Genomic DNA, 14,264 nt, shown 5'->3' with positions numbered 1-14,264 from the left:
AATAACTACTAAAGAATTAACAGTCTCTCTTTCTCTGAAGGTAAACGCATCAGGCCCAGTGCAGCCCCTACAAGCCCTGTACCGCACACGGATCAATGACACTGTTCCTTTGCTTAAGGAGTGCCAGACTCTAGTAAGTTAACCTGTCACATCTCTTTAGAAACATGATTGTATTTGCATGCAGATTTGAATGGTTAACTTGTTTGATGGCTTTGCCAGTTATCTCTCAGCAATAGGAGATCGGTTTAAGCTGCTCAGACATCAGATTTGTCTTTTCCCGGAGACCAGTGAATCAATGCGCTGCCTTAGAAGAAAATGTATTCCAAAAGCTTTTGGCCAGATCCTGATCTCACAAGCCCAGGAATAATTCCAGAATGACTTTGCACTGCACTGGGGTTATGTTGGTGCAAAATTAGAAGAAAGTCCTAATCTCTTTGAGCTTGATTCAAAGTCAGTTTCAGTCAATGGATATCATTTCAGTATCTCCAATTAACTGTGGATCAGACCTCTATCATAACAAAAATAATCCTTTGTCAGTTAAGCTTATATTTCATTAGAGTACCTAGTATAATTGAAGACTTAATTCTTGCTGCAGGTTTCTAGGTTTGGCAGTTGTATGAATAAGTATCTTTCCACGTACATAACTAAACACTAATTTAGCATGTGTACTAATAAAGGGTATATAAAACAGCATAAGACAGTAACAGGACCTTCACAAATCACTGGTTCTTTCTAAAGTTCTGAAGTGTCAGATTTTCATTGAAATTTTTCCACTTTTGGAAAAACTAATTCACTCAACAGGTGGTTACATTTTTACCTTAAAATTTTTAATAAAAAATTTCCTGGACCTTCATTATTACTTTTGAGTTAAATTATAATTTAAAATTTGACAATTATAATATACAAAGATTATTTCCAGAGGATTGTTGGTAGTAAGAGGCTTTAAAAATTAATTAAATCCTTCCATTTTGAGAAATCTGAGTATGATTTGGTGGGAGCAAGTCATTCAAGTTAAATAGAAATCCACCCGTTAGAACTCAGCACACCATTATTCTCCAGCCATGCTTAATAGGTTTCAGAAACTCTAGCGTATACATCGTATGCCGTCATTGTTACTACCGGTACTGACAGTTCAATGAGATGGTCATCTGGTCCCATCTGATTTTTTTTTCTTTCAGATCTATAATGTTCTCCTGCTAGCAGAGGTGAATACAGAACACTAAATAAGTTGATGATCCATTTAAGAATAAAGAAAACCCCAACAGATTATTTTCCACTCAGCTCATTGGCTTCTCTCGATACAAGATTCTCTCCTTGTCCTCTGGGATTATCTTGAAAATGAAAGGTTACCCCCAGCAAGAGGGAAATGTAAAATAAATACTGTTATAAATAAAACATCTTCCAGTATGTAGAACAACGCTATCGTGTTCCTGTACACTCAATATACCTATAGGCAGACCCACATAACAACAGCATGAGCTCTAATCTGGAAAAAATATTAACACGTGTAGTAACAGTGCCTTAACATCTCTGCACAACAATGAAGCTATCTCCTTACATGTCCAAATGTCACAACTAGCAGAGTGGCCTTCAAACAGCAAGAGGCTAAATAAATAAAGCAAGCACACAAGCAGAGAGTTGTCAATACCGATTACCAAAACAAAGAGGCTCTGAGCTTGAGCTCTTCTAGCGTAAATCGCAATCACCTACCTGTGTAAATAAACCTGCCTGGTGCGCCTTTGCAAAACTGTTTGGATTTGTATGATAATGTCACTTCAACCACTCCAGGAATGTGACGTGGGGGTGTCTGAACTCGAATGGCATGAGGCGTGATAAGCTAGGAAATAACAAAAGGAGAAGCATGATTATGACACGGCTGTGTTATTCCCCCCGCTTTCACTTTTCACCCTCCAAACATGCTTTATGAGTAAATGCATTGCTTATTCCTATATAGGAGGCACTATAGATCAGGCAAGTGGTATGTCCAGTCTAGTTTCTTGGCTCCAGGAGAGGAAGACACATTTTAGGATAAACTGTCATCAGGAAAATTGTACTGCTTATGCCCATTGGTTAATTGCTGGCTTACTTCTGGACCCAGAGAGAATTCCTTCTCTTTCCCAAACGCTGACCCTTTCTTTCTTTCTTTACCTTCACCTGTCTCCAGACACCTAGAATTGTTCCATTCCATTCTGGATATTACTGAGCAGTTGGCCTCAATAATATCACATAGCAAGGAGTTCCACAGAGAAAACATGCTCCGTGAATTTCCTTCACACAGGTTTATATGGCCCGCCTCACACACCACCATTTTTGTACCATTAATGGAACAGGAATTAACACTGTTCCCCTTCTACTTTCCTCAGGACTGTTTCTTCCATTTAGCAATAGGGAGGCACCTCTACCTACCTCACTCCATACAAGCATGGTGCCAAATACAACTTGCAGCCCATCAAAGAAGTTGTCTCCAATAATGATCACCATTGCTCCCCCTGTAGTCCAGCCTTCACTTGGGCTGATTGCTTTGATGCATGGTGTGGCTAAACAGAGCAAAAAGGACATCAGAGCATCAGGTTATGGTTTTTTTTTTTTTCCCCACACACACAGCTTTGAGACTATTTGCAACACGGGGTGTAAACCCTTGCAGCAGATGGGTGCGAGCAACTTCTGTGCACATAAAGCAGTACTAAGTTCTATCGATGCAAACTGTAGCTTAGAGCAGCTTCCCCTGTCCGCTCCTGGGAGTTTCTGCAGCTTCACAACTGGCATGAATTCCCTAGCGCTGACAAAGGCCTAGGACAAGTCCCCTCCAGCCATTCACCCATGAAGGCTGCTTTACCATTGCACAAAGCCCAGTAAATAAATAAATAAATAAATAAATAAATAAATAAATAAATAAATGCATGTTTTCTGCCTTGCTAGTGTTAATTACTTGCCTATTCATTACTGGCACTTAACATCGTGTCATTAAAGCCTAATAGGCCAACTGTAGTGGGTGTAAAAATGAAACGCTTAAATGATTGTGCAGAGGCTGTTTAAAAAAAAAAACCCTGCTCATTAACATATGATCACACAAAAGCTGAACCCTGTGGAAAGAGAGGTAGATCAAGATTTATTAAGTTTATCAATGGGCAAAAAAGATACGGGAATATCAAATGTTTCCTCCAACTCCTATCAGGAGACAATTTCTAATAATTTTCTTGATTTTATAGAGTAAATTTTTTTTCTCCTCTCTTCCATATGTTCAAGGCCTCTGGACTATACATCCCATCAGGAACCCAATATGGTTTCCAGGCCATAACCAAAGTCAATCCATCACTCCATTCCCAATGTTGACAGGGTCAGAGGTGGAGGGGAACTTTGGCAGTGCTCCAAAAACATGAGACTCCTTTGAACAGCCAGTCAATCACATCCAATCAGTCAAGGAAAAACTGGATGGCTTCCTAGGCTAGGAATCCTGGGATTTTCCTTCTACCATTTCACTGCCCGCTGGGGGAGAATTAACACCACTCTGAATTCTTTACTGATTCAATCATTTTCTTCCAGTTCATTAATTCTTCTTTTAGGTTGATATAGGGCACAGTTAAGAAGTGGGGCAGCAAAACATTATAATGAAATAATATCCTTGCTTGTCTTTTCTACTAACATCACCAGCTCTTCTCACTTTCACTAGCTGCAGGGAAGGGAAAAGTAGACACAGATAGCATTTTCTAGTAATTCTGAGTACTGTCTGCGTGAGAGAGGCGGAATGCATTGGTAATGAATGTATGGGAAGAGGGAGAGGAGGGGCCAACATTTTGAGGCTTAACAGATACAAGTATTTGTAATTGCTTTAATATAGTCCAAAACCCATCCTGTAGATGGCCATGAGTCTTGCTTAGCCAAACAAACTAAAATCAATTAGTGTCAGGTTCCTTCTGTGCATTGTTATGCTTTGCGCACAGTTTGTTTAAGGGAACTAGTGACACTTTTTCATACACATCTTGTGCTGTAACAGTTCTGTTTAACTAAGATGTCATTCTGCCTAATTTGCCTGAAATCAAATCTATCCCAGCTGAACGAGAAGGCTGAAATTTAGATAATACTTAGTTTTTCTATGTTTTCATCTTTGCAGTACAAACTAATTAATAAATTGGCGGAGGGGGGAGCCAGTCTCTTAGATGTAAAGAGGATCATATTTTGCATGCAGTAGACATGTTTTCCTGCCTCTTCCTTCTCTAAACCCCCTGAGGTTCTGTAGTTCCCCCTTAGCTCTCCTTCCTGAAAACAAACAGAAATTGAAGAATGGGTAATATGCTTTTGCATTCATTTGCATACTGTTCTTCATACAAATACCCTACCTTCTGAGGGGTCAAGTCTCCTTGCTCTCCGTCCATGCTTGGAGTTGTTGTGAACAAACATGTTGTCAGACACTGCCAGCACGTGCCCATCAACATTCACTGTTGTTGATAGCACAACCTAGATATTTAGAAAGGGAAGAAAAAGGAGGCAGGTAAACAATTTACTTTGAAATTCAACTTGTTAAGTATTAATTATTCAGTTTAGTTAAAACCCTGTTCTGTTTGCAAAATGGCATCATCTCCTGCAGGGTTTACTCCCCAACAAGAAGGGAAGAAAATATTTTCAGCCTTCATTCTATGCATTAATTCCATTTAACATAGCATCCTAAGGGCCGTATAAAGTCCTTACTGTATAATGAACCAGATACTGCAGATGGCCCTAAATCTAGTTTCCTATGATGCACTGTAGCATAGCTGATGGCAAAGAGGTCTATATATACCAACCAGGAGGGCAAACTGCAGAGCACCACAGCAATTTGCCCTCCGATACACACATGCAGATTCAGAGCCATCTGCTGTACTGCGCACACATGCAAATGTATCTGCATCTGCTCCGAAAATACAGGTCTCCATTGACTGAGCAAAATGGAAACTCCTACTACGTGAAAACAGTACCTAATGTCACGTCTGCTTTTTGACCTACGCTTGCTTAGTGCTTCTTGAAAAACATCTGAGCCTGACGACCTTGAATCAAGCAGCAGTTTTTAAACCTTAGCCTCCATGACTTATGTTGCTGCGCTCCAACAGCATATGAATTCTTCGAGGAAGTAACTGTAGATGTTAATTAATCCCACTTAGTTTTCCCTTTGCAATACAATATCCAAAGCTGTAAGTCCTATAAATCCAGAAATATATGTGCCTTTAAACCACAAACTTTTAGGAAAAAATGAACAAACTGTGTTTTAACTAGTGAAAGAAGATGCATCTTATTGAAACTTTCAGGTTTTGAGCATCAGTTCGTGTAAATCAGCTTAACTCCATCCAGCTGCCACACAGCTACAGTAATTCACAGCTACAGTAATTCACAGCTACTGAGAATCTGCCCCTGGATGTGTTCATGATTTTCACAGATACAGCTCCCATAGTCTACGTAAGAGAACATCAAGCTCTAATTATTGATAAAACTATATTCAACCTATAGCAGGAGTAACCTTGCCCTCCTACAGGATTATGCTAGTTTAAAGAATACTTTCTTTCTTGAGACAAGTTTAATTCATTCCAAAAGGCTCTTGTCATACTGTACTCTTATATTCCTCAAGAATTCTTGTCACAAAATGTGTTGCTTTTGTGTGCCAACTGATTTCATCATTGCACATTTGGGTGGAGTGGGACTCCTATCCAAAGTGAACGTTTCCCGCATGACATAGCTGAACCCACTCAGATGCACTTCATTATTTTCCGTTAAACAATGGAAATAAATTTTAATCTCTCACTGGCCAGCACAGAGCACACTATGGTAACAGGGGAATAGACCTGAATTATTCCAGTGTCTGAAATATTTACGACAAGTGTTTAAATTGTAACCAAATGTAAATAAAAAGTATATCATATATATACAGTTACACTATATAATATATACATATCTGACCTCACATACACAAGGTACCTATGTGATAAACACACACCCACATGCTCTCAGTATGAGATCTTTATAATATATGCAGACTTCAAGTATACACACATTCCCCGTTTGAATAACGATTTGGGTGTAAATGTTGTGTGCGACACGAGCCGCATTTCAGTAAGAGCTGTAGAGATCCCTGTAGCATGAGCAACAGCAAGAAACAGTCCTCTGTTTAGAAGATAAGTGCTGAGCATCTTCTCTCCCCTGAGCCAGCAGGAAGGGAAGATGCACTTTTAGACCTCTCTCCATGAGCGGTTCCATTTTTAGTCACCTCTCCCATTCATCACAGGAGGGTCAAAGCCACTTGGCATTTCACAGGCTGGGACCTAGGGTAAATAAATACAGCATTCTCAGGGACAGGACAAAATGCAAAGTTCAGATCTGGACCAGTACCCTCTCAATGTTTTGGACCTTATTTGCAGTAATCTCTAGGGTACTGCTGAAATTCAGCAGAGACCTTTGTTGTCTTTGCTACAACACTGCTAGCCAACTCATGACCAATGGTGTGGAGTAAGAACACGTGAGATTATGGACATAAAAATTACTGAACTTCTTCACTTTTCTCCAGTCATTCCCTCTTGCCTGATGAAGATGACAATCCAATTGTTTTATACCGAAGATTAAAAACCAGTGGTTTATGGATAAAAGGAAGAGGAATGTGCATTCCACTATGGTCTCTAACTCCCAGGGCCTTCCCTTTCACAAGCCAACTGCTTTCCCCCAGTGAGTATTTCCTGGGTCATGAAGGGTGACCCTTTCCATCTGGAATCAATCAGTCAACTCCTGACAACTTCCTGAAACACCTCACTCCATTTCCTGTTCTCTCCCCCTTCTCTCTTTCCCCCTGGTTTGCTTCACTCTTCAAAACTGCAGGCCACAGCAGCTTAATGTTAGAGGGTCAGACACAGTTAGACTCCAAAACACTACACAAGAACACCTTTGACCTTCAAAAATCTTTACATCTTAGCTAAACAAATCAAGGTCAACGTTTCTTACCATTACCTTGTTAACCATTTCTATGCATTTTGGCCCTTCTGAACACATATTTATCAATAACACTTGTTCTCCTACATCGTAAAACATTCCAGGCCTTTTTTTTTTTTTTTTAAAACCTGTACTTAGTGCCGATGAAAGGTGATGTGCAAACTTCCCTGGAGATTTAAATTCTCAGATTTGTCCATAGCACTGGCAAATTACTGGCAAATGGTTTTGGTGCGTTTTTCTTTTCCTGGTCTGATGGCACTACTGGTGTATGATAATTTGGCTTCTATGCCTATTCAGTTGATGGTCTTTTACCTAAAATCAGTAGTTAACGCAAAATGTAATCCTAAGGGAATGATCTGAGAACATCAAAATATGTCAGGTAGGCCGTGGATTCTCGTAATTGTAGCTGAGGACCAAATTTGACACAGACAGCATAAAGACTAAAGATTTTGTGCCGCCCAACAGTTGGATCAACCAGTCACCTCTGTTGGGAGTTTCAGAGGACAACCGATCAAGCAAGAAATAGACACAGCAATGTGTTACTCCTTCATCCATCCAAATGCAGGTTCCATCTCTAGGAACAGCGAGGGAGTTACAGGCTTCTAAGCAGTGTTTTCGGCAATCTTTAAGATTCTCTCTGCAAATCTGCAAGGGTCTTGTTATTACCTATGAAGCCACAGACAGAAAACAATGATTCCCCAGCAGTGCTGAAGAAATGCATGTGCTGTATCTTCACATTATTTTTGTTTCCCGGGTGGATTTCTGTAATGTAATCCCTGCTCAAAAATCACAATGAGGGTTCACCTACCATGACATTCAGTCAAACTGTCTTTAGCACGTTAAACTCAGGCCCTCTGAGCTGCAGTACCCCTCTTTCTCTTCTGTGCACAGTTCAAAGTGTTGTATTTCTTTACAAACCTTTACCTGGGTACTACAATCTTTCCTCCTCCGTCTATATGTTATATTAGTATTTCTATATTCTAAAGTATGCTCCTCTTCAAATCACATATATGCAAGTAAATACACATCATTTTATACATAAAAGCTGTATCACTCACAGACACCTATTTAGACATATGGTACAAACATTCCAGGCATACAGGCATTTACTTACATGTAACATATCTCATCACTGTGTAAATGATCTCTCAAAAAATTCCTGTTACCATTCCAAGTGTGGAAAAAATTCTTTATGACATTGTACATCTGGAAACAATATTACATTCCTGATGCACTTTCTCTTATAACTCTCTAGTCACAGCACCATGTTATTTTAACTTTTCAAAAGAATAACTACTATGAGGATTTAAAAAATTATCATCATTATTACTATTTTCCAGCTGGGTGGAAGAAAAGATGTCAGGCCTCATCCTGCTGTCTTCACTTGGACAGGGCTTCCATTGATGTCAATAGGCGTTTTGGTTGAGCGAGTAATACAGGAGTAGATGCTAGAATATAATGTGTTTGCTTCATAGTTGGATTAGGAATAAGATAAACAATGTGAAAAATGCCAGCAGCCTCTCTCTGCTCAAAACTTCCATTCAGTTCTTTGGGAAATCCTCCCTGAGACCCTGAGCCTGCTGCAAACTCTAGGCTAACAGAAAAAAACCAAGCACATGGCCTTCATTTCAGGAATGGGGCCTCCTAAGATTATAGGGGCACAGGGGTAGGAGATAATGCCTGGGTCACTGACATCTAGTCTCCTGCTACTACAGACAACCAAACCATGTAGCTACTTTTGTAAAATTGTCTTCAACCTTTTCAAGCTTTTGCCTTTGGTACTCCTCTTGTTTTAAAGCCTACCTGTCCTGGTGGTTAGGGAATTTATGGTTTACAGCCCAAATTTATGCCTGATCAGTTTATACTTAACACTAGCTTTAGAATTGTTATTTCCCATTCTGATCTACCTTAGGATATTTTTAGACAGCAGTTACGTCCCTTCTCAGTCCATGTCACTGAAGTATTTGAGCCAAGCTCTTGTCCACTCCCCAGTCACCTTAATGACCCATTCCTGCACCTGCTCCAATTTCATTTTCACTCTCTTTTGAAGATGGTTAAACCAGTATATTGTATTCTAAACAAGAAATCAGTAGGGTACAATTGTACAAACGCATCCTTCTTTCTGGCAAAGCTTACCTGAGACAGAGTAGAATCTCATCAGTGGTTTCTTTTTAATAGACGATACACAACTCTGGCAACTCACTGTCACAACGGCTATTTGGTTTTCAGATCTGAGCCCATTAAGCTCCTTGAGTGTTTTTTTCTTTTGCGGTTACAGTCAGTCCCTCCCTTACTCACACAGAATCTAAAATAACATCACCTTTTGTTGGGTCAGTCACTATCTGATGAAGAAATCTGCCACCCAGTAATAGCTCTGGACTCTGACGATACTAGTTGCATTTGTTGCGCAATTTATACCTGGGAAATTAGTCTCCCATAATGACGTTAGTCCGTGTAGTATTCATCTCTCTAACAACAGTTCAGCGATCTCTATCCATATCCAAATCTGACCGTGGGGGTCTCTGGCACATTCTTTCACCATCAGTCTGAAAAGGATTTTGATTTAGCCCAGTTATGTTTTATTCTTGCTATTCCTTTTTGTTTCTTTACAGTCTACAACATTCCTAACTCACAATATTATCCCACCACTCTTACCCATTTTTCTTTTTCCTGAATGACACAGATCCTTCAGTGCTTCGTATTAAGAAGCTAGCTGGGTGAATTCTCAAACACAGCCAGCTTTGCTCACGTGCCTGATGATTAACTGATCCAACCACTCCGAGGTCAGGAAGGAAATCTCCCCAGGGATACACCTTGTTATTTTTCCTTTCTCTTTCTCCCTAGAGCACCTAGAGGGGGATACCTGCCAGGAAACATTCCATGTCATGATTTCTGCTGAAAACAGAGGGCAATTGCTGACCTTTCTCTTTTTGTTTCCAAAAAAGCATGTTGGTTCAAAGATGACCATTGTTAGTACTGATGTTCTGTTGCCTTGTACCATTTTCTCGACCGTGGCACTGTAGGATCTGTTTAATCGGTATTACCGGATGAAGCAGAATTCCCAATCAACAGGAGTCTAATGCATTAGCGCCAGGTCTCAGCTGAAGCATTTTAGCTGAAGTGCCTCATCTTAATTCCACAGAATTATTGTCCCCCATTACACACCGGTCGTTACCATTAAGTATCATTGGGCTTCAATCAAGTTCTCTAGGAGAAGTCCTCGTTAAATGGAGGGCATCAGATTTTCTTTTTTAATTCTGTTCCTGGGAGAATCACTCACTGAGAATACAGCAATGACAATACCTATGTAAACTCAGATTTGCAGATTAGCTGAACTCAAACAGCCAGCGCTGTGGTTTGAATAGGTGATTTTAGCATGCCTTTTGTTTCAGTTTTCCACTGAAAATCTTTATTCAGAAATATTTTAATTGATAAATAATCAATATTTGCTTCAGTTAAATTCACAAGGACATATTACTCAATCTGCATACGTATTTGGGCAGCCATCAAGTAACCATGAAAATATCCATTAGTTCTAGAAAGATTCCCTTTCCCTGCTTTAGCCACTGACAGACATTGAAGTAGTGAGTGATTCACAATAAAACTATGTTACTACTGGGGAAAAAAAAAAACACTAAAATAAGGATCACACATCCTTTAACTTCTGAGGTATAAACAGTAGAAAACCTTTGTATTTGATTTAAAAAAAAAAGGAAGTTAAGAGATTTTCATTGTATCTTTGAAGCTTTACTTAATATCAAAGCAAATTTCAAATAGTTAATGTGATCACAAAGCAGCTGGTGTTGCTCTCCAAACTAAAGAATTATACCAAAAAAAAAAAAAACCCTCTTCAGGCATCTGGAGCTGTATTGAATTTACAATGCAGTGTTAATATAACCTTTCCACCCCTTTTTCTCCCCACCCCCTTTTTTTAAAATGAGAGTGATATAAGTGAAATCTAACATTTAATTTAGCTTAATATATCGCAACTATACTATAAAATATCTACATCTTATATCTAGAAGTGAGGCTGAGGCCAGGCTCAGAGACTGGATCCCAACGCCCTGGAACTTTGGTTATCAGCCAAACCAAGCCCAAACTGTGTAGCTTCACACCCATCTCTAATCAGAAGCATTAACTTGACACTTTTCCAGACATGAGTAACCATTCTTCCCTGCTGGAAGAACTCAATAAGATGCATTGTACAGCACTATTTCCATGTCTCTTATTTATATTTGTGTCTCGACAACAAAGCCTGAGTTTTGGGCTTGCATTCAATTTCCATTAAAAAGCAAAAATGTTTTTTGATGAGACCCTTTCAGTGCCAGGTTTCAGTAGCAATTTAAATGAGAACTTTGATATAGGCATTCTCTCTTCTGTTTGCCTTTTTTTTTTTTTTTTTTTATAACCATAAAAAAAGAGTATCAATGTCTCCTGGAATGCTGACAAGCACTACTCCATTGAAAATGAGTATATTTGGTTCTGCAGAAAAACAGAAGTACAAATCAAAAGATAGTCAACTGAGCATCGCTGCAGAAGTTTGTTTGCATAAGGAAAGTTAAACGCATGGAAATGTTTGAAAGAGGAGGGCCTTAATAACAACAGCTGTACAAATAATTTATTAGAAAAAAAAAATAAAGGTTTTAGATGTGGCCCAAGAATAAAACATAACGAATTAAATCATAAAATGAATAAAGTATCCTACTGCACCGTGCTTTTTGACCCTGCTTTTACTCTGCTCACATGTTCCTGTACTGGTAGGACAAACAACTGTCCCTTCAAACCTAAAAACCAATTCTGCACATTAATTAATTTGCCTGATGTAAATCTTAACAATTAAAATGAAAATGAAGATGTTCACAGTGTGCAACCGCACCACTAATATTTGAGGTTATCTTTTTTCCCCACTTCTGACTTTAAGGGTAGCTGACAGATCATGCTCAACAAGCAGCAGGCAAAGAGGTGTTTGCCCAAATTTAAAAACAAAAACCATAACAAAACACAACAAACCCCAAAAAATCAACCAAAAAAAAAGGAGGATCCAGAAGACGGAGACAGCGGAGCATTCAAGAACACTCTTAACTTTCGTTACATTCAGGGAAGTCATGCTTCTATCCTTAGAAACAACGAGGCAGACAGAAAGCAAGCTGTCTTTGCTTATTGTCGTTACAGTTCATCATGGCTAATTTCCTTTGGAACACAGAGCTTTTTTACTCCCAGTGTGTAAAATTTTAGCAATTGAACTACTTTTTGTACCTTTTTTTCATACATACTGACCTCTGTAGCCCAGAACAAAGCTCATCAACTGATGCGTCAGTTTTGAACAAGCCTGAATGAAGATCCTTCTTTCACTCAAAACCTCGAGCATTTTGCGATTTGCCTCAAAGGGTTTGTTTTTGTAACTCTGAAACAAAGTCTCGTCAACATCTTTGGTTTTGACATAAAGTAAGCTAAACCTAGTGATCTTGAACTTAAATCTCACAATGAAACTCAAAGGGTACGAACTCACATGGACCGAAAGTGCACAAGGAGTTTAAGTAGGCCCTGCAAAAGAAAACTAGAGAGTTTCACTTGGCTCTATTATTCCGGCTTGGCATGTTGTAAGGCAGAAAACCCAGATGAAGAGTCTATCCTAGCTCATTTTCTTCTCCAATAAAGTGGTGATTTTGGTACAGAGATCAATAGCAAGGCCATACTTTCTCATGTCCAAGAGGCATGCCAGGTGGATGGGCTGAAGGAACGAAGGCATTCCATCAGTAACCATGTGGGTGCTGTAAGACTCATTTCAGTTTCCCTGTTCAATGTTTCACTGGGAATTTGAAGCTGTTTAGGCTCTGTAACTTCACCATTTTGGGTGTGGAGATACAGAGGTGAAACAAAGAATAAGGCTGATAGTAGAGAGAGATTTCTGCCAAAAAAAATTAATCCAAAATCCTCCTGCAGTTCAGCACCTGATTGAAATTTAGGATTTTAGTTTCACTCGCCATAGCGAGGGGGCAGCTAGCAAGAGATTGAAATCAGATCTGAATTTCTTCAGTGTTCAGGTGTGTTTGGATCCAGAGTTTATATTTTGGCTGTTACAACCAATGTTATTTGTAATATGGCAGTGCCTAGAATCCCTGGGTGCTAATCAGGATACCCTTGTGCAAGATTTTTTACAAACTCATAACAAAACACAAAAAAGAGACTCTGTATTTATGTTTTATTACATTCCACAATCAGCTATTCTAGCTGGCTCTAAGAGCTAACAAGATCTGTTTACATGCTATAAATTGAGTTTTCCTTTACTCAGATTTTTTTTGCATTCTTGGCAGATGATACATAATTGGTGTTTCTTCTTTATGGAAATTGCCACTTGAAAAAAAAATATCAGTATAAACTTCCTAACAACGAGCCCCTCTTTTTTCTCACGTCTTATCATCTCTAAAAACACAGAATGAAGAAGCCACTGCAGTCTCTTTAAACCACTAATGAAAAAAAAATTCAGTTGGTCCTGAATTTTTCTTTAAATTTATTTCTGCTCAAAACAAAAAATTAATAACTCGTACTTTTGCCTACATTTCTTTAAAATTTTCAAGCTTTCAGAAGCTTTTGTTTTGCAGTATGTCTCTTAAAAGTTGAACTTTCTGGTTTTTAATAAAAATATACCTCCTGTGAATTTTTCATTGCTAGTAAAAGTAAAAAAAAAAAAAAAATCACTTGTCTGTGAAAACATGTTTTGGTGGAAAGTTTTAAACAACTCTGTAAACTCCTGTGGAGTTTTAACTTCATTTATAAATGAGGAAAGTGATGCAAGTGCCCAAGCAATGGAACATGAATTGCCCAACCTAAGGCTGTCACCTTCCCACTACAAGTCTTGTGGATCTACAAGAAAATCACACATCCCCCAGTAAGCTAAAATCCTCTTTGTATCATGGACGTGATACAGTGAAGGTACAATAATAACGGTAACAAGCAGTAACAGCATTTGCAAGTACAGTCCTTTTCATCAGTGAATTTCAGAGGCTCTGGCTAGCAAAGCACGCATGCACTTTCTCAAAGGCTCTCCTGAGTCAAGACCACAAAGTTTTACCAAGGTGAGCAACCCCATTTGGAGAGGTGGAAATACATACTAAGAGAAATGAAAAATGGCTCACCAGAGGTCACCCAGCAAATTAGTGGGACAGTCCAATCATCCGACTTGTCATCTCGTATCCCTTTCGCTAGACCATGCTGCCTCACTCTCAATCGCACCAGAGTTAGTTCTAGCACCACTTTTCTACAGTGTTCTCTGCCGTGCCACTTTTCACACCGCACAGAGACGTGACAGTGCATCCAGG

The 14,264-nt window shown here is 39.1% G+C and overlaps 1 protein-coding gene across 3 annotated transcripts in view; it reads right to left on the bottom strand.

Annotated features, from left to right (window-relative positions):
* Nucleotides 1-14,264, bottom strand: part of EBF2 (EBF transcription factor 2) — a 145,983-nt gene that overhangs the window by 23,050 nt on the left and 108,669 nt on the right. For all 3 annotated transcript variants that reach the window (XM_009472786.2, XM_087762740.1, XM_087762739.1), the window contains exons 8-10: nt 4,338-4,455; nt 2,407-2,537; nt 1,711-1,837 (exon numbers count right to left, since the gene is read on the bottom strand). In XM_009472786.2, coding sequence (XP_009471061.1) covers nt 1,711-1,837; nt 2,407-2,537; nt 4,338-4,455 — 376 coding nt within the window. The remainder of the gene's footprint in view (nt 1-1,710; nt 1,838-2,406; nt 2,538-4,337; nt 4,456-14,264) is intronic.

Source organism: Nipponia nippon, unplaced genomic scaffold, assembly GCF_047370975.1.
Source record: "Nipponia nippon isolate SJK-2023a ecotype South Korea unplaced genomic scaffold, ASM4737097v1 scaffold_27, whole genome shotgun sequence".
Classification (NCBI taxonomy): domain Eukaryota; kingdom Metazoa; phylum Chordata; class Aves; order Pelecaniformes; family Threskiornithidae; genus Nipponia; species Nipponia nippon.
Note: the sequence above shows the minus strand (reverse complement) of the source record. Positions and strands in the feature narration are given on the sequence as shown.